General features: G+C 46.5%; 1 protein-coding gene across 4 annotated transcripts in view; it reads left to right on the plus strand.

Annotated features, from left to right (window-relative positions):
* The window catches only part of LOC138268224 (pneumococcal serine-rich repeat protein-like), a 179,716-nt gene that overhangs the window by 94,226 nt on the left and 63,671 nt on the right, over positions 1-21,819 (plus strand). For 3 of the 4 annotated variants that reach the window (XM_069217676.1, XM_069217677.1, XM_069217678.1), the window contains exons 11-13: positions 1,046-5,104; positions 5,675-5,806; positions 19,928-20,059. In XM_069217676.1, the coding sequence (XP_069073777.1) occupies positions 1,046-5,104; positions 5,675-5,806; positions 19,928-20,059 (4,323 nt within the window). The remainder of the gene's footprint in view (positions 1-1,045; positions 5,105-5,674; positions 5,807-19,927; positions 20,060-21,819) is intronic. The other variant, XM_069217679.1, reaches the window with a different exon arrangement.

A 21,819-nucleotide genomic window follows, 5' to 3' on the forward strand; every position in this document is an offset into this window, starting at 1 on the left:
ACTTACCACAAGTATCCACCTGAATTCCTACTCTTGTAGGCTCTGAAGTGCTGGTGTGTTCTGCCTGGCATGACGTACATTATATGTCAGTTTCATGTTGCAAACTGGAAGGGTTATGGAATGTTCATTATAAAATATATTTAAATATTGAAATAAACTTTCTTGTACCTATTTACTAACAATCCTTTGTAAATGTAAACATACATGAATTTTGGATGATCACTTTTTTGAGACTTCTTGGCTATTCTGAATGAAGTCGAAAATGAATTTACCAGAAGGTAAAATAGGTGTGGTTACAAAATATTCAGTTTTAAGTAATTGACCTCCACATATAGGGACTGCACAATCTATTGACTTGTAGTATATTACTAAGGTAATTAGATGTACAGTAATCATCACCAATCCCCATTTGCCTTGTGTATGTGCAGCTTGACAACATGTTTCCAGGTATATATTTCTTTGGTCAGTATTTCAACTTAAAACCTTTAAAATGTGTCTTTCAACTGAATGGAGAAGGCTTTGTATTAAAAGCAATTTCATGGCCTCCTACGGGCTAGGTAAAGTAAACTGAAATAAAGTGGACGCGTTATTGGGGCAAGTACAAGTGCTCTGCTAATCCCAAATGAGCAGATAAATGGAGAATGAAATTCAACCCAAAAGCATCCAACTTCCCATGGACTCCTTTGTACTGAAGCACTGGTACATCTTGTAGATAATGTAGGCCCTGAACGTTTACCTAAAAGGAAAGGGCAGCTTGGCACAGCACCCTGCATGTGTCTTTCTCTCTTGTACCTCTCTATTGAGTTAATCTCCTCAAGGACACTGCACCGCGTGTGCCTTGTGCCTCACACATTCATTATTGTGCCCTCAAACAGGACAGTAAATGTGTAACTATGCACTTCATCTCCATTCTTGCTTCTTGCTTGTGTGCAAAAGTATTTGTACGCTTGTAGCACCCCGCATCTCCCTTTCCAACTCAAGCTTTCAAACTTGTCTTTGAAATTAGCTTGTAATTGCAATGTGTTCTTTTCTACCACTGTTGTAGGTCCCACTACAAGCACTCAAGCACCTACCACAGCTCCACAGTACTTCACAAGCACTGCAGCTCCACAAACCACCTCAAGCACTGCATCTCTTACCAGAGCTCCACAGACCCACACCACAGCTCCTACCAAAGGTCCAGAGACCAGCAGCACCTCTGCAGGTCCTCAAACTATCCAAACCACTTCAATTCCTGCCACAGCTCTGAGGACTACCAAAGATGCAGCCACTGCCAACACAGCTCAACCAACAACTATGATTACTGTTGTTCCTACGACAGCTCAAGAGGTTACCACAAGCACAGACGTACCGACCAAAAGATCAGAGTCCACCAAAACCACCCCTACTGCAACAGTGATAGGTGGTGATGGCACCATAATCCCTACAAACCCTACCACAACAGCAGAGAGCACCACAATTGCTGCAACAACAACCACAACAACAACCACTATCGCAACAACTGCTGCAACAACACCATTAGACAAGATCATCACAAGCACTTCAAGTCTTAGTGCAAGAGCAGCAGGCACCACAACTACTGCAGCAATGATGACGGAAGAAGAAACCATCACGACCACTGTGGCATCTGCCACAGGAGCTGGCACCACAGAGGCAACTGCAGCATATGCCACAGGATCAGACACCACTAAAACTTTTGCATTGCCTATCACGGAAGTAGAGATTACCAAAATCACCACAGCACATGCTACAGGAGCAAAAGCCCAAGCAAGTAGTGCCTCAACTGCCACAGTAGCTGTTTCCACCTCAGTTACAGAGGTACGTGCTCCAGGAGCAGATATCCCAAAAAGTACCACAGCACCTACAAAGGGAGCAGAAACTGCTGCAAGCACTGTTTCACTGAACACAGTAGCAAAGGCTACAACAAGTACCACAGTGCCTACTACAACCTCTGAGGTCATCACAGTCTCTCCACCTCATATGACAGGAGCAGAGAGCACCACAGTCTCAGTACCATCTCCCACAACAGCTAGTAACATCATAACAACAGCCGCAGCAACAACTCTAGGCCAGATATCCACAACTCTAGGTGTCATTACTGGAGAAGAAAGCACTGCAACTACTGCAGCAACTACAGAAGCGAGTAGAATAACCGGGACTACTGCATCATCTACCACAGGAACAGAGAACACTTCAATCACTTCAGCCCCTAACATAGCACTCAAAACCACTTTAAGCACTACAGAAGTAGAGGCCACCAAAAGCATGGCAGCACCTACCTCAGAGGCAGAAACTATAACAAGAACTCTTGCACCTGCAACAGAAGCTGGGGGCCCCACAAGAGAAATACTGACTACCCAGGGCACTGCCACTACTATTACTGCAGAAGAGACTACAAGGGACAGTTCAGGAACTACCACAGCAGCTGAGACAGCTACAAGCACTTCATTGCCTTCCACAGCACCGGGGACCACAAGCAGCACTGCTGCACCTACAACACCAGCCAATGCCTCTAAAAGTATTGCAGCACCTTCCACAACAGCAAAGACCTCTTTAACAACTGTACCAAGTACACCAGCAAGCGGTTTCATTGCAAGCTCTGCAAGTCCTGCAGGAGCACAAAGCACTATAATCACAGCAACAGCTTCCACTACAGGTGGAATAACTATAAATACTGCAGCATTTACCACAGAAACACAGGCCACCTCAAGCACGTCAGCATCTACCACACCACCGGCAACCACAAGAAGCACTACAGGGGCCGAGAGTACAAAAAGCATGGCAGAACCTACAAGGGGAGCAGAAGCCATCACAAATACTGTTTCATCTACCACAGAAGCAGGGACTCCCATAAGTGAAGCAGAGCCCACCAAGAGCACTGCTGTTCGTATTACTAGAGCGGAAACTACCAGGGGCAGTGCAGGGCTTACCACAGCAGCCGAGACAACTACAACCACTCTAGCACCTATAACAGGATCAGAGACTACAAGAAGCAATGCAGCACCTAACACAACAGCAAGCGTCTCTATAACAGCTGCAGCAAGCTCAACAGCAGACAGGGTCATCACAGGCTCTACGAGTCCTACCGTGGGAGCAGGAAGCAACACAGCAGCACCCCTCACCATAGGAGTAATAATCAGAACTACTGCAGCATCTACTACAGCAGCTGAGACCTTAACATACAGTTCAGAACTGACCACATCAGAAGATGAAACATCTACTACAGGAATTTTGGCAAACAAAAGCACTGCAACACTCACAACAGAAGCAGAAACAAAAACAAGCACAGTGGGGAGCACACAAATCACAGTCGCTCCTATAACTGGTGAAGAGACCACCAGAGGCAATGCAGCACCTTTCACATCAGTGAAAACCACTACCAGTACTTCAGTACCTAACGCAACACTGGAGGCCACAAGAACCACTGCAGCACCTGTTATGGGAACAGATGCCACCAATAGCATTATGGCACTTACAACTGGAGCAGAAACCACCACAAGTGGAGTGGGGAGCACCACAAGCACTGCCACTGCTATTACCAGTGTGGAAACCAGTAGAGGCACTGCAGAGCCTAACACAGCAGCCAAGACCACTAGGAGCGATTCCGTAGCTACCACAGCACTAGAGGCCACAAGAAGCACTGCAGCACATGTTACAGGAGCAGAGGCCACCAAAGGCACTGAAGTACCTAGCACAGCTGCAGAAACTACCATAAGTGGAGCAGAGACGATCACTGTCTCCCCTGTTACTGCAGTGGAAAGCACCAGAGTCATTTCTGCACCTACCACAGCAGCAAAGGCCACTCCTAGCACTTCAGCACAGACCACATCACTAGAGGCCACCGAACGCACCCTAGTGCCTATAACTGGTACACAAATCACCACTGGCAGTGCTGCACCTATCACATCAGCTGAGACGACTGCAAGCACTCCACTACCTATGACAACCGTGGAGACCACACAAAACACTGCAGCACCAATTACAGGAAACAAGGCCACCAAAAGTTCTGTAACACCTACGGCAGGAGAAGAAACCACCATAAATGGAGCAGAAACAACCACTGCCACTCCGTTTACTGGAGCAATAACAGCCAGAGCCAGTGCTCCACCTACCACAGCAGCCAAGACCACTCCAAGCACTCCACTACCTACCACACCACTACAGACCACAAGAAGAACTACTGTACCTATTACAGGAATTGCAGCCACTAATATTACTGCAGCACTTACTACAGGCGCAGAACCTCCATCAGTCACAGCTGCAACCACCAAGAGCACTACTGCTACTAACACTGGTGAGGAAATCACCAAAGGCAGTGCTGCAGCTATCACTGCAGTAGAGACCATAGCAATCACCTCAGCACCTATCACAGTCATAGAGCCCACAACAGACACTGCAGCACCAATTACAGGAATAATAGCCACCAGAAGCACTGTGGCACTTCATAACGGAGCGGAAACCACAACAGGCACAGAGGAGGCGATCAAGAGCACTGCCACTGCTATTACTGGTGAGGAAACCACAAAAAGCAGTGCAGCACCTTTTACTGCAACTCAGGCCAGTATAAGCAATTCAGCACCTATCACAGTACTAGAGCCCACAAGAAGCACTGCAGTTCTTACTTCAGGAATAGAGGTCACTAAAAGCACTGTAGCACCTTCTACAGTAGCAGAGAGCACCACAAGTGGAGTAGAAACCACCATAAACAATGCCACTCCTATTACTGGGGTGGAAGCCACCAGAAGCAGTGCAAAACCTATCACAGAATCCAAGAATAGCACTAATCCTTCAGAACATACCACAACATCAGGGACCACAGCCAGCAGTGCAGTGATTACCTCAGTAGCAGACACTACAAAAATCACTTTCACCTCAAGCAAAGCACTAGAAACCATCAAGATCGCAAGTACCCCTACTACAGAACAAGATGTCACTAAAAGCACTGCTGCACTTACTACAGGATCAGAGACCACTGAACAATCATTGTCACCCGCCACAGCAGCACGGTTCACCACAGGCATTCCAGCACCTTTCACAGCAACAGAAAGAACCACAGGCAGTGCAGGACGCTCAACAGACACTAAGACCACAAGTGCAACTGCAGGTACAATACTTGATACTGCAGTATGTATTCTCTTGTTTGAACTTGGCTTTTTACTGTCTGTATTCTCCTATATATGCTTTGTTACAACTCTGCCTGTTTGCTTCTGTTTTTCTTCTTTGGAATGAGCATTTAAGAGACAGAAGCTGGGATCGTACATCACCCGCTGAGCAAACATGCTCTAATTTTTGCATTTTCTTATTGAGCATCCCTAGCAAATGTTACTACATCTTGCACTATAAAGAATAACATGTTATTAACATAGACAGGCACTGAGTATTAAGATATACAAATCAGTAGCATGTTTAATTCTTTTTTAGTTGCATTAGTTGGGAATCATGGCTTTGTTGCAAGCCAGTGATAATGTTGCCTTTATGCTTGGGGGACCTATGGAATGCTCAGCTATGGAATGTATGTCACGGAAGCATTGCTAGTGCCTCAGTGAGGATGGCCAGCTCAGCACAGTGCCAGTCACCACCATTTATAAATCTGGAACTCGTGAGAAAATGAATGTTGTTTACCTTTCCACTCACTTAGACAGTATCAGCACTAAGTGTAATGTATTTCACACAGGGCCAGTAACAGAAGAGGTTATTTATCCTGTAACTGAGAAGCCAGCAGAGCAACTTCCGGGGGTGAACACTACAACAACTCAACAAACCACACTGACATCAACAACCATTGGAAGAACAGTGACGAGCAAAGGTAAGACCAAGTTTATAGTGGACATGATCTGTCAATCCTGGTAGATACCACAAATCATAGGGGTGCACATTCCACATAAGGGAGGTTCCTTGGGACTTATTGGGAATGATGGGGTATGATGGGTGTACAGATTAACCCATGACCTTCCTAAACTCAAGCGAAAAATCACTGATCTTGGTGGGTGTGTGATGACATCACCATCCAGTCACCAGATGGCCACCTCCACCCCCAAGATCTTGTATTTGCCAGTAATTAGTTTTCCTTTACTTTGTTAATGGCTACTTCAATTAAAATGTTACTTCATCTGATGGATGCAAAAACACCCTCACAGCCTCCTCTGACTGTGTGACAGGAAGGAGGGATCCTAATCAAACCTTTAGGATAGAGTACTATGAACAGAACAATGTACGTAAATTAAATACATTTTTAACAATGACATCTTTGTCACATTAAGAGATAAGACACTCAGAGTTGACGAACCCTCTGCAAAAAAACACACAAGGAACAGATAACCAATGAGTGACTTAACGAAGTACCAGCATTGGACCATTGGATTAGTTGCCGGTAGTTAGTTTCCTTTAAAAATCTACCATTTGTTTTGATATTTTGAAACAGGATAAGAATATTGTACATGTGCTGATTTCTGCACCTGGTAATATGGCCATACAAAGTACTTTCCCCACATTTGCTAAGGTTCTTGCCCTTGCATATACACGACTCAAAGATAAGTTGAAACAAATCGGTGCAACCATCAACCATAGATTATAAAGAACAGCTCTAAAATGTTCTGCCTTGCACAAGGGTCCCCACAAACCTTTGTCAATTCACTCTAATCCCTGCTTGAACGGGAAGTAGAACTAGTGAGAGGGTCATTTGTATTTGTTTCTGAGCATTCCACATAGTCTATGCATGCTTGGAATACAGTTAAATGTGGCCTTTTATACGAGAAATAATAAATTACAGCACTCCAATGGTGGAATTCAGTGAAACTTGACATAAGTATCCAGCTGAATTCCTACTGTTGTAGGCTCTGAAGTGCTGGTGTGTTCTGCCTGGCACGATGTACATTATATATCAGTTTCATGTTATAAACTAGCAGGGTTATGGAATCTTCATGGTTAAATATTTTTAAATATTTAAATCAACTTTCTTGTACCTATTTACTAACAAACCTTTTTAAATATAAAACATACATGAATTTTGTATGATCACTTTTGTGAGAGTTCTTGGTTATTCTGAATAAAGTCGAAAATGAATTTACCAGAAGGTAAAATAGGTGTGGTTAAAAAATATTCAATTTTAAGTAATTGACCTCCACATATAGCGACTCCACAATCTATTGACTTGTAGTATATTACTAAGGTAATTAGATGTGCAGTTATCATCACAAATCTCCATTTGCCCTGTGTGTGTGCACCTTAATAATATGTTTCTAGGCATATATTTCTTTGGTCAGTATTTCAACTTAAACCCTTTAAAATGCGCCTTTCAACTGAATGGAGAAGGCTTTAGAATAAAAGCAATTTATGGCCTCCTACGGGCTATGTAAAGTGAACTGAAATAAACTGGACGCATTATTGGGGCAAGTACAAGTGATCTGCTAATCCCAAATGGGCGGATAACTGGAGAATGAAACTCAAGCTAAAAGCATCCAACTTCCCATGGACTCCTTTGTACTCAATGACTCGTACATCTTGCCGATAATGTAGGCCCTGAACATTTACCTGACAGAAAAGGGCAGCTTGGCACAGCACCCTGCATGTGTCTTTCTCTGTTGTACCTCTCTATTGAGTGAATCTCCTCAAGGACCCTGCACCGCGTGTGCCTTGTGCCTCACACATTCATTATTATGCCCTCAAACAGGACAGTAGATGTGTAAATATGCACTTCATCTCCATTCTTGCTTCTTGCTTGTGTGCAAAAGTATTTGTACACTTGTAGCACCCCGCATCTCCCTTTCCAACTCAAGCTGACAAGCGTGTCTTTGAAATTAGCGTGTAATTGCAATGTGTTCTTTTCTACCACTGTTGTAGGTCCCACTACAAGCACTGCAGCACCTACCACAGCTCCACATTACTTCACAAGCACTGCAGCTCCACAAACCACCTCAATCACTGCATCTCTTACCAGAGCTCCACAGACCCACACCACAGCTCCTACCAAAGGTCCAGAGACCAGCAGCACCTCTGCAGGTCCTCAAACCATCCAAACCACTTCAATTCCTGCCACAGCTCTGAGTACTATCAAAGATGCAGCCACTGCCAACACAGCTCATCCAACAACTATGATTAATGTTGTTCCTACAACAGCTCAAGAGGTTACCACAAGCACAGACGTACCGACCAAAAGATCAGAGTCTACCAAAACCACCCCTACTGCAACAGTGATAGCGGGTGATGGCACCATAATCCCTACAAACCCTACCACAACAGGAGAGAGCACCATAAGTGCTGCAACAACTACCACAACAATAATCACGATCCCAACAACTGCTGCAACAACAACATTAGGCAAGATCATCACCAGCACGTCAAGTCTTAGTGCAAGAGCAGAAGGCACCACAACCACTGCAGCAATGATGACGGAAGGAGAAACCATCATAACCACTGTGGCATCTGCCACAGGATCAGACACCACTAAAACTTTTGCATTGCCTATCACGGAAGTAGAGATCACCAAAATGACCACAGCACATGCTACAGGGGCAAAAGCCCAAGCAACTAGTGCCTCAACTGCCATAGTAGCTGTTTCCACCTCAGTCACAGAAGTACATATTCCGGGAGCAGATAGCCCAAAAAGTACCAGAGCACCTACAAAGGGAGCAGAAACTGCTGGAAGCACTGTTTCACTGACTACAGTAGCAACGGCTACAACAAGGACCGCAGTGCCTACTACAACAGCTGAGGCCATCACAAGCACTGCAACAGTTGCAACAGTGCCTGAGGTCATCACTGTCTCCCCGCCGCATATCACAGGAGCAGGGAGCACCACAGTCGCAGTACCATCTACCACAACAGCTAGTACCACCATAGCACCAGCAGCAGAGACAACTGTTGGCCAGATATCCACAACTCTAGGTGTCATTACTGGAGAAGAAAGCACTGCAACTACTGCAGCAACTATAGAAGCGAGTAGAATAATCAGGACTACTGCATCATCTACCACAGGAACAGAGACCAATTCAATCACTTCAGGCCCCAACATAGCACTCAAAACCACAATAAGCACTACAGAAGTAGAGGCCACCAGAAGCATGGCAGCACCTACCTCAGAGGCAGAAACTACAAGAAGAACTCGTTCACCTGCAATAGAAGCCGGGGGCCCCACAAGAGAAATACTGACTACCCAGGGCACTGCCACTACTATTACTGCAGAAGAAACTACCAGGGGCAGTTCAGGAACTACCACAGTAGCTGAGACAGCTACAAGCACTACATCGCCTTCCACAGCACCAGGGACCACAAGCAGCACTGGTGCACCTACAACACCAGCCAATGGCTCTAAAAGCATTGCAGCACCTACCACAACAGCAAAGACCTCTTTAACAACTGTCGCAAGTACATCAGCAAGTGGTTTCATCACAAGCTACGCAAGTCCTACGGGAGCACAAAGCACCATAACCACTGCAACAGCTTCCACTACAAGTGGAATACCTAGAAATACTGCAGCATTTACCACAAAAACACAGGCCACCTCAAGCACGTCAGCATCTACCACACCACCGGCAACCACAAGAAGCACTACAGGGGCCGAGAGTACCAAAAGCTTGGCAGAACCTACAAGGGGATCAGAAGCCATCACACATACTGTTTCACCTACCACAGAAGCAGAGACTCCCACAAGTGAAGCAGAGCCCACCAAGAGCACTGCTGTTCGTATTACTAGAGCGGAAACTACCAGAGGCAGTGCTGGGCTTACCACAGCAGACGAAACAACTACAAGCACTCTAGCACCTATAACAGTATCAGAGACTACAAGAAGCAATGCAGCAGCTAACACAACAGCAAGCGTCACTATAACAGCTGCAGCAAGCTCAACAGCAGACAGGGTCATCACAGGCTCTACAAGTCCTACCATGGGAGCAGAAAGCAACACAGCAGCACCCCTGACCATAGGAGGAATAATCAGAACTACTACAACATCTACTACAGCAGCTGAGAACTTAACATACAGTTCAGAACCGACCACATCAGAAGAGAACAGAGGAAGTACTGTAACAACTACTAAAGGAATGTTGGCAAACAAAAGCACTGCAACACTCACAACAGAGGCAGAAACAACAACAAGCACAGTGGGGAACATAAAAAACACAGTCAGTCATTTAAATGGTGCAGAAACCACTAGAGGCAATGGAGCTCCTTTCACTTCAGTGAAAACCGCTACAAGTACTTCAGTACCTAACTCAGCACTAGAGGCCACACAACCCACTGGAAAACCTATTACGAGTACAGATGTCACCAAAAGCATTATGACACTTACAACTGGAGCAGAAACCACCACAAGTGGAGTGGGGAGCACCACAACCACTGCCACTGCTTTTACCAGTGTGGAAACCACAAGAGGTACTGCAGAGCCTAACACAGCAGCCAAGACCATTAGAAGCATTTCAGTATCTACCACAGCACTGGAGGCCACAAGAAGCACTGCAGCAACTTTTACAGGAAAAGAGACCACCAAAAGTGCTGCAGTAACTACTGCAGGTGCAGAAACTATCATAAATGGAGCAGAGACGATCACTGGCACTGGAGAGGAAAGCACCAGAGCCAGTACTGCAGCTACCACAGCAGCCAATACCAACACTGGCAGTGAGGCACCTATCACAGGCCTGACAACTACAAGCACTTCAGTACCTACCCCAGCCCTGGAAAACACAAAAAGCACTGCAGCACCTAGTACAGGCACAGAGGCTACCAAAAGGTCTTCAGCGCCTACTGTAGGGGCAGAAACTACCATAAGTGGAGCAGAGACAACCACTGCCACTCCTGTTACAGGAGTGGAAACTAGCAGAGTCAGTGCTACACCTGCTACAGAAGCCAACACCACTCCAAGCACTTCAGCATATACCACATATTCAACAGCACAAGAGACCACAAGAAGCACTGCAGCACCTATTACATGTATAGTGACCACCAAAAGCACTGTAGCACTTACTAGAGGAGCAGAAACGACATCAATCACAGCAGAAAACACCAAGAGCACTGCTGCTACTAATACTGTTGAGGAAATTACCAAAGGCAGTGCAGCACCTATTACAGGAGGAGTCACCACCAAAAGCACTGCAGTACTTACTACAGGAGCAGAAACCACAAGCACTGCAGATAAAATCAAGAGTACTACCCCATCTATAATTGGTGCAGAAACCTCCAGAGGCAGTGCAGTAGCTACCACAGAAGCCACGAACACTACAAGCACTTCACCACCTACCACAACCACAGCACTAGCAGCTACCAATAGCACTACTGCTCCTACAGCTGGTACAGAAACCACCAGTGGCAGTACAGTAACTATCACACCAGTCAAGAGCAGTACAAGCAGTTTAGTTCCTGCCACAGCACTAGAGGTCACAAGAAGCACTGCAGCACCCATGAAAGGAACAGAGGCCACTGCAAGCACTGAAGCACGTACTACAGCAGCTGAAACCAGCAGAAGTGGAGTAGAGACCACCACACACATTGCCACTGCTATTACTGGGGCACCTGTCACAGATTTTAAGACTACTAGAAGCACTTCAACACATACCACAGCACCGGGGACTACAAGAAGTATTCTAGTGACTACCACAGAGGCACACACTACAACAAGCGCTTTGGGATCAAGCAAAGCCTCAGAAACCATCAAAATCACGTCTGCTCCTACTACAGAACAAGAGGTCACAAAAAGCACTGCTTCACTTACCATAGGAGCAGAGACCGCTGCAAGCTCAGCATCACTTGTCACAGCAACACAGTTCACCACAGGCATTCCAGCACCATTCACAGCAACAGAGACAACCACAAGCAGCACAGCACGCACGAAAGACACAAAGTCCACAAGTGCAACTGCAGGTAAAATTCTCTTCTTTGAACCTGGCATTTCACTGTCTCTGTTCTCTTCTGTGTTCTCTGTCAGAACTCTGCTCTTTGCTTCTGTTTTCCTTCTTTGGAATGTGCCTTTAAGAGACAGAAGCCAGGATGGAACATCAGCCGCTGAGCAAACATGCTCTCTTTGTTGCAGTTTCTTAATAAGTGTATCACTTCATGTAAAACTATACAGTATAGCAGTCTAACAACAAACCCAGACACTAAGGGGGTCATTCCGCCACCAAAGTTCCCCGTCGGAAGACCGCTCTGCGGTCACAAGACCGCGAGGGTCATTCTGACTTTCCCGCTGGGCCGGCGGGCGACCGCCAAAAGGCCGCCCGCCGGCCCAGCGGGAAAGACCCAGCAACGATGAAGCCGGCTCCCAATGGAGCCGGCGGAGTTGCTGGGGTGCGACGGGTGCAGTGGCACCCGTCGCGATTTTCAGTGTCTGCAAAGCAGACACTGAAAATCTTTATGTGGCCCTGTTAGGGGGCCCCACGACACCCGTTCCCGCCAGCCTCTTCCTGGCGGTGTAAACCGCCAGGAACAGGCTGGCGGGAAGGGGGTCGGAATCCCCATGGCGGCGCTGCATGCAGCGCCGCCATGGAGGATTCCCTGGGCCAGGGGAAAACCGGCGGGAAACCGCTGGTTCCCCTTTTCTGACCGCGGCTTTACCGCCGCTGTCAGAATTGCCCCGGATGCACCGCCAGCCTGTTGGCGGTGCTTCCGCTGCCCTCTGCCCTGGCGGTTTCAAACCGCCAGGGTCAGAATGAGGGCCTAAATATTAAAACATACAAATTAATATAATGGTTATTTTGCTTTATTTGCCTCAGCCGGGCATTCACGCAATTATTTTAAGCCTAGCGTCAAGTGGCCCTTATGCGTCGGTGACCTATGGATTCTCAACAATGGGATGTGTGTCACTGAGCTGTCCAATGAGGCCTCAGTGAGGGCTTCCTACCTCAGTGCTACCCTAGTCACCACCACTGTTAAATCTGGAACTCATGAGCAAATGAAATGTAGTTGTCCAGTTTACTCATTTAGTGAGTGTCAGCACTAAGTGAAATTTGTCACAGGGCCAATAACAGAAGAGATTATTTTACCTATAACTGAGAAGCCAGCAGAGCAACTTCCAGGGGTGAACACCACGACAACACAACAAACCACACTAACCTCTACAACCACTGTAACAACTCTGACAAGCAAAGGTAAGACTAGGGCTATAGTGGGACATGAGCTCTCAATTCTGGTAGACACCACTAATCATGGGAGTGGACAATGCACAAAAGGGCGCACTTTGGGGGATATTTGGAATGATGGGGTCTGGTGATTGTACTGACTGACCCATGATCTGCCAGCACTCAGACTAAGAATCATTGATCTCGGTGGGCGTGTGATGGCATCATCAGCCGATCCCCATATGAGCTCAACCACCCCACAGGAGCTTGTACTTTCCAGACATTCATTTTCCTCTGCTTTTTTAGAGGCCATTTAAGTTAAAATGTTCCTGCACCTGAAAGGTGGACAAACAACCTCAACGCCTCCTCTGGTTGCGTGAAGCAACGGATAGATGCTAACCAAACTTTTAGCAAAGCATATGAATAGACAGGTTACGTAAATTTTTCAGTAATGTCACCCTCACCATATTCTCTAAGAAATAATTTACACCCAGAAAAATGAATCCTACCAGAACATAATCTCTGTAAGAAAAAACCTAGGAGATCACATTACCAGGGTATGATTTAACAATCTGCCAGGGTAGACCCTCAGGGCCAGTCGCAGTTGTTAGCTGCCTTTAAGAAAACTAACGTTTTTCCTTATGGTTTGGGCCAGTCCGAGGATGTGTTACATGTGATGGTTTCTGCCCATGGGGTTATGGCACCACATAATACAAATTCTTAAGGGTTCTAAGGTTTTGTACGTGCTCCTATTATATCGCAAAGCAACATAAACAGGTACAGCGATCTACTGTGGATTATAAAGCCCCCCAGTAACTACTCAAAATTGTGCTGCATTGCACAAGTGCAGATTCAAACTTTAGTAAATTTGGTCTAATCCTTACTTCCTATGGAATTTGAACTAGCAAAGAAGCAGTTTTCTAGTTCTTTCTGAGAACCGCACATGGATAATGTATACTTTGAACATACTTAATGTGACCTTTTCTACTTGAAATAACAAATTACTGCACTTCAGGTGCCTAACTCATTGAAACTTGACATTGGGATCTAATTAACTTCTAACTTGTAGGCCCTTGAAGTTCAGTGATGTTCTGCACTGGCACCTAATGCTAACTATACCCTTTACTGTTAAGCTAGTGAGGTCATGGAGTGATCATGAAAAAATGTTTTTATCTTACTTGTATATCTTTATTGACAACTCTTTTAAAATGTTTATGAATTGTATTTGATCACTAAATTGAACTAACCAGTAGTTGAAATCGGTGTGGTATCAAAATATTGAGAGTTAACCACCTGCTCATATATTGCCTCCGGAATGTGGACTTGCACTGTATTATTAAGGTAAGTAGATGGGCAGTTGAAACTGTAAATCTATATTTCCCCTGTCAGTAGGTGACTATAGGTGTCCAGTTCTATATTTCCTTGGTCAATATTCTGACATACAACTCTTAAAATACCTCTTTAAACCGAGTGGCGAAACAAACTTATGACCTCCTACAAGCTGTGTAAAGCAAATTGAAGGAAAACAGAGACATTATTTGGCATTTACAAGTGCCACGCTAATCCCGAAGGGGCTGATAACTGGAGCTATTGACCCACTGGGGTTACAAGTAGGATGGAAATGCTTTGCAATTTGAGTTTCTTAGCCAGACATGCTTCGGGGAATGAAATTCAGGCCATAAACAAACAAACTCATAATAGACACCTTAGTGCGGAGATGACTGGTGAACCATGGTAGATCCTGTTTGCCCAGAACATTTTCCTCAAAGATTAGGGCAGTTGGACACAACAACCTCCATTTGTCTTTCTTTGTTGTGTATCTGTTGTGTAAACCCCTGAGAGGCCCTGGGCTGTGTGTGTCTGGAGCCTCACTCACTATTGTGTATTGAAACAGAACAGCAAATGTATAAATGTGCATGTACACGTCATCAATCCTGCCTCTTGCTTATGAGCAAGCAGTAAACGTACACTTGTATCACCCTACATCCCCATTTCCTGCCCAAGCATTCAAGCTTGTCTGTGATACTAGCCTGTAATTGAAATGTGTTCTTCTCTACCACAATTGTAGGTCCCCTTACAAGCACTGCAGCACCCACCATGGCTCCACAGACCTCAACAAGCACTGCAATTCTCACCACAACCCCACAGACCACTTCAAGCACTGCACCTCCTACCACAACTCCACAGACCCCCACCAAAGCTCCTACCAAAGGTCAAGAGACCGCCCGTACCTCTGTACCTCCCACAGCAAGTCTGCAAACCACTCAAACCACTTCAGCTCTTACCACAACTCTAAGTACTACCATTATTTCAGCCATTGCTACAACATCTCCACACACCACTGCAAGTCCTGGTGCTCCTATGACAGCCCAAGAGGCCACCAAAAGCAGTGAAACACCGACAAGAAGACTAGAGTCTACCAAAACCACCTCTACTGGACCTATGACAGCCAGTGAGGGCACCATAATCCCTACAAACCCTACCACAAGAGCAGTGAGCACCACAAATACTGCAGCAGCTATCACAACAACAGGTACCAACCCAACAACTTCTGCAACAACATCATTAGGCAAGATCGCCATAAGGACCCCAAGTCTTAGCACTGGAGCAGGAAGTGCCACAAGCCCAACAGAAGGAGAAAACACAGGGACTGCTGTGGCATCTAACACAGGAGCTGAGACCACAGTTGGAACTGCAACACCTACCACAGGATCATTCTTCAAAAGCTTTGCATTGTCTACCACAGAAGAGGATGTCACTAAATTAACCACACCACTTATTACAGGAGCAACAACGACAGCAACTGCTGCTTCAACTAGAGCAGGAGTGACCACCATAGTAAAAGAAATGTTTGCTACAGGAGCAGAGAATACAAAAAGTACTAATGTACCTACAAAGGGAGCAGAACTTGTTGAAGGCACTGCAGCATCCCCCATTACAGTTGGAGTGACCAGAAATACAGCAGCATCTACCACAGGAACAGAGATCACCTCAAGCACTTCAGCATCTACTACAACACCAGAAACCACAAGAACCACTTCAGGAGTGGGGGCTACCAGAAGCACAACAGCACCTACCACAGGAGCAGAAACAACAACAAATACTGTTTCACCTACGACAGAAGGAGGGACTCCCACAAGTGGAGAAAAGCCCACCATGAGCACTGCCAATCTAATTACTGGAGCAGAAACCATCAGAGGTGACGCACAACCTAACAGAGGCGGCGAAACAACTACAAGCTTTACAGCACCAGAGACCACAAGAAGCATTTCAGCACCCATCACAACAGCAAGGGCAACTATAACAACTACAGCAAGTACCACAACAGACAGGATCATCAAAGGCTTTGCAAGCTCCAGCATGGGAGCAGAAAACACCACAACCACAGCAGCACCGCTCACCACAGAAAGAATAATCAGAACTACTACAACACGTACCACTGCAGCTGAGACCTCAACAAGCAATTCAGCACCTACCACAGCACAAGAGGCCACAAGGCCCATTGTAGCACTTATTTCAGGAATATTGGCCACCACAAACACTGCAGCACCGATTGCCGGAGCAGGAATAACAAGAAGCACAGCAGAGACCACCAAGAGCAATGCCTTTCCTATAACTGGGGAGGAAACTAACAAAGGCAGTGTAGCACCTATCACTACAGCTGAGCCCACTACAGGCACTTCAGCACCTACCACAACAGTAGAGGCCACAAAAAGCACTGGAAAACCTATTACAGGAATAGTGGCCACCAAAAGCACTACAGCACTTATCACAGGAGCAGATACCAAAACAAACACAGCAGAGACCACCAAGAGAACTGCCACTCCTGTAACTGGTGTAGAAACCACGAGAGACAGCTCAATACCTACCACAGCAGCCAACGCCACTGCAAGCACTTTGACACCTATCGTAGCACTAGAACCCACCGAAAGCATTGCTGCTCCGATGACTGGCACAGAAGCCACCAAAAGTAGTGCAGCACCTATCACATCGTCCAAGACCACAACATGCACTTCCCTACCCACCACAGCACTAGAGCCCACAAGAAGCACTGCAGCTCCTATTACTGGAACCAGAAACACCTCTGCACGTACTGCAGGATCAGACACCTTCACAAGTGCAGCTGAGACTAAAAAAATAACTGCCACTCCTATTTCTGGTGCAGAAGGCACCAGAGGCAGCGCAGAAGGTACCAGAGGCAGTGCAGTACTTTCCACAGCTGCCAAGACCACTGCAAGCACTTTAGCACCTACCACAGCAATAGAGGCCACTGAAAGCAATGGTACTCTGATAACTGGTGCAGGCACCACCAGCGCAACAACTGTCACACCATCCTTGGCCACTACAAGCACTCCACCATCTATCACAGCACTGGATGCCACAAGAATCAGTGCAGCACGCATTACAGGAACAGAGACCACCAAAAACACTTCACCACCTACTGGAGGAACATCAATCCCGAAAAGTAGACCAGAGACAACCACAAGCACTGCCACTACTATCGCTGATATAGAAATCACCAGAGTCAAGTCAGCACCTACCCCAACCTCCATGACCGCTACTAGGACAACAGCCAGGACCACTGCTAGAACATCAGCATCTACCACAAAAGGCTCTGGAGCACCAACTACAGGGGCAGAAACTGCCACAACTGAAGCAGAGACGACCACTAGCATTGCCACTCTTATTACTGGGGCAGAAATGTCTAGAGCCAGTGCACGTACCACAGCAGGCGAGACCAGTACAAGCACTTCAGCACGCACCACAGCACCAGAGATCACAAGAAGCATAGCTGCACTTAATACAGGAATAGTGGCTACCAAAAGAACTGCAGGACTTACTATAGGAACAAGAACTGCTAGAGCAACAGCAAATATCACCAGGAGCACCACTGCTCCTATTACTGGTGCCAAAACCATGAAAGACAGTGCAGCACTCATCACTGAAGCTGGGACCCTTACAAGCACTTCAGCACCTATCAAAGCACTAGAGACCACAAGAAGCACTGCAGTGCGCATTACAGAAGTAGTGAACACCAAAGTCACTGCAGAACTTACTATAGGAGCCGGAAACACAATAATCACAGCACAGACCACCAAGAGCACTGCTGGTACTAATATTAGTGCAGAAACCACCAGAGACAGCACAGCACCTATCAAATCTACCACCAATACAAGCACTTCACAACCTAGGGCAACACTAGAGGCCACAAGAAGCACTGCCCCACCTATTACTGGAGCAGATGCCACCAAAAGCACTGCAGCACCTACAATACAAGTAGAAACCATCACAAGTGGAGCAGAGACCACAACAAGCCCTGCCACTCCTATTACTAGAAGAGCACCCACCAGAGGCAGTGCAGCACCTGCCACAGCTACCAAGAACACTACACGCATGTCAGCACCTACAGCAGCACCAAAGGCCACCAAAAGCACTGCTGCTCCTATAAATGGAAGAAAAACCACCAGCGGCAATGCAGCACGTAAAACATCAGCCAAGACCACTACAAACACCTCACTACCTCCCACTGCACTAGAGGTCACAAGAAGCACTGCAGCACCTTTTACAGGAACATATGCCGCAAAAGGCATTGCTGCACTTACTACAGGAGCAGAAACTGTCACAAGTGGAGCAGAGACCGGCACAGCCACATCCACTCCTAATATTGATGTGAAAACCGCTAGACACAGTGCAGCACTTGCCACACTGGCCAAGACCACCACACACACTGTTGCTCCTATAAACAGTGGGGAAACCACTAGAGCCAGTAAAGCTCCTATCACATCAGCCAAGACCACTGCAAGCACTGTCCCAGCAGTAGCGGCCACAAGAAGCACTGCCGCACTTACTAATGAAGTACATTCCACCACAAGTCGCATGGAGCCCACCATGAGCTCTGCAGCGCTTCCTACTACAGGAACAGAAAACATTTCAAGTGGAGCAGAGATAGCCACAAGAACTGATGCTTCTGTTATTGGAGTGGAAACCACAAGAGACAAAGCAAGACCTAGCACAGAAGCAGACACTACTACAAGCACTTCACCACCGACCACAGCATCAGAGACCACAAGAAGCACAGTAACAGAAATTACATCAATCACTTTGGGATCAACCAAAGCATCCTCAACAATCAAAAGCAAAGCCACCCCTACCACAGAACAAAAAGTCCCTAAAATCACTGCCACAGCTAAAATAGGAGCCAAGACTACTGCACGCTTAGCATCACCTGTCACAGCAGCATGGTTCACCACAGGCATTCCAGCACTCTCCACAGCAACAGAGACAACCACAAACAGCGCAGCACGCACAGCAGACACAAAGTCCACAACTGCAGGTACAGTGTTTGATACTGTGGTACATTCTCTCTTTTTTTAACCTGGCCTTTCATTGTCGCTGTTTTCTTCTGTACACACCTTTACAACTCTACCTCTTTGCTTCTGGAATTAATCTTTAAAAGGTGGAGGACTGGACTGAACATCACCTGCTGAACAAACATGCTCTCATTGTTGCATTTTCTTATTCAGCATTGTTAATACATGTTACTTCATGTTAAATTATACTGTATAACAGTCTAGTAACAAAGGTAAATTGAATTTGAAAACAGAGACTTAAGTAGAAAGATTATTTATGGTTTATTTGCCCCAACTGGGTAATCCTCGATTGTCTGGGTTTATGTGGCCTTTATGCTTGGGTGACCAATGTATTGCTCATCTACAGGGGAAATATCACTTAGACATGGATAAGTCCTTAGTGAGGGTTTGTCAGCTCAACACTACATGAGTGACCTCCATTTTTAAATCTGGAACTCATGAGTAAATGAAATGCCAGTGTCCTATTCACTCATTTAGTCAGTGTCAGCACTAAGTGTAACATGTTTCACACAGGGCCAATAACAGAAGAGATTATTTTTCCTATAACTGAGAAACCAGCAGAGCAACTGCCTGGGATGAACACCACAACAACACAACAAACAACACTGACCTCGACAACTACAAGAACAACACTGACGAGCAAAGGTAAGACTGGCTGTACATCTGAACAAGAGTTGTCAATCATGAAATAACACACCATCAGATTGATGTCATTACCTGGCAGATAACTAAGGGGGTCATTCCGACCCTGGCGGTAAAATCCGCCAGGGCCGGGGACCGCGGATGCACCGCCAACAGGCTGGCGGTGCATCCCTGGGCATTCTGACCGCGGCGGTACAGGCCGCTGCCCTGGGGAATCCTCCACGGCGGCACAGCTTGCTGCGCCGCCATGGGGATTCCGACCCCCTTACCGCCATCCTGTTCCTGGCGGTTTTGGCCGCCAGGAACAGGATGGCGGTAAGGGGTGTCGTGGGGCCCCTGGGGGCCCCTGTAGTGCCCATGCCCCCGTAACAGGGCCCCACCAAGATTTTCAGTGTCTGCCATGCAGACACTGAAAATCGCGACGGGTGCAACTGCACCCGTCGCACCCTTTCCACTCCGCCGGCTCCATTCGGAGCCGGCATCCTCGTGGAAGGGGGTTTCCCGCTGGGCTGGCGGGCGGCCTTCTGGCGGTCGCCCGCCAGCCCAGTGGGAAACTCAGAATAACCGCGGCGGTCTTCTGACCGCGCAGCGGTATTCTGATGGCGGAACTTTGGCAGGCGGCCTCCGCCGCCCGCCAAAGTCCGAATGACCCCCTAAGTTGGGAATCACTCTGTTCTTTCTGTTCATTGTGCCAACATAAATATTCATGCACACGTTCTTTAAACATAGGATCAATTACAGAAGAGATTATTCATCCTATTACTGAGAAGCCAGCCGAAAAACTGCCTGGCCCAAACACCACCATGACACAACTGATCAGGACAACTATGGCTCCGTCCACAAGCACCCCTCTGACACCCAAAGATAAGACACTGAGAACATTTAGGACCATGATAAGCCAACAATACAATATTACCTCCACCTGTATTTTCTGAAATGCCCTCACGCTGGTTATCTTCTTACATCAGTCTGCAATGTGCCACCCATAAAATCGTCATTCTCAATGTTCTTCTAAATCTATGAGTGCCCAATGGTGACCTTTTAAGTTAGATTCGTCATTCAACGTCTTCCTCTACTCATGTTACCTGTTGACCCAGTGTTGTAAGTGGATCCGAGTTGTAGGCCCAATCTGCAAGTGAGGGCCTATAACTAAGGTGCAGCTTTTAAAAACTGGTATAGACTGATACAAAAGGGCTTTCATGGTATTAGAACATTCCACACACTGAATTGTTTTAAATAAAAATGAAGAAACAGAAAGGCCAGTATTGGAATGTTGGACCAGAAGGCCTATACCAGCCATCATTAGCCCTGAGCCACTCCATTGTCTTTAAGGGAATTTAGAACTTTTTAGGTTCTATACTGATATGGCCCAATTGTCAAAAGCCTTCTTCCCAAGTTATAGGCTGGAGCCGTAGGGCATCCGCTGTTGTACCCTGAGGTAGAATGGCTATAATGCTCTTAGAATCTTCCGCCCACTGAAGGTAGAAAGTTCCAAATTAAACTGGTTGAAACAGAAAGACAAACATTGCAGTGTTGAAGCAGATTGTCTATGCCAGCCATTATTGGCCCTAAGCCACATAAGGGTCTTCAGTGGATCTCCAATAGCTAAGTGTTATAACTGGATTTCAGATATGGCCAGTGGAGATGCTTATATGTATAAGAGGGTGAAAGGTTTTACGTCCTCCTAATCCCTCAAAAAATGTACCATCCTTGCAAGAATATTTAGCTGGTATGTATTGGAGAGTCAAACCCTGCTCTTGAAT

Source organism: Pleurodeles waltl, chromosome 12 (assembly GCF_031143425.1).
Source record: "Pleurodeles waltl isolate 20211129_DDA chromosome 12, aPleWal1.hap1.20221129, whole genome shotgun sequence".
Lineage (NCBI taxonomy): Eukaryota > Metazoa > Chordata > Amphibia > Caudata > Salamandridae > Pleurodeles > Pleurodeles waltl.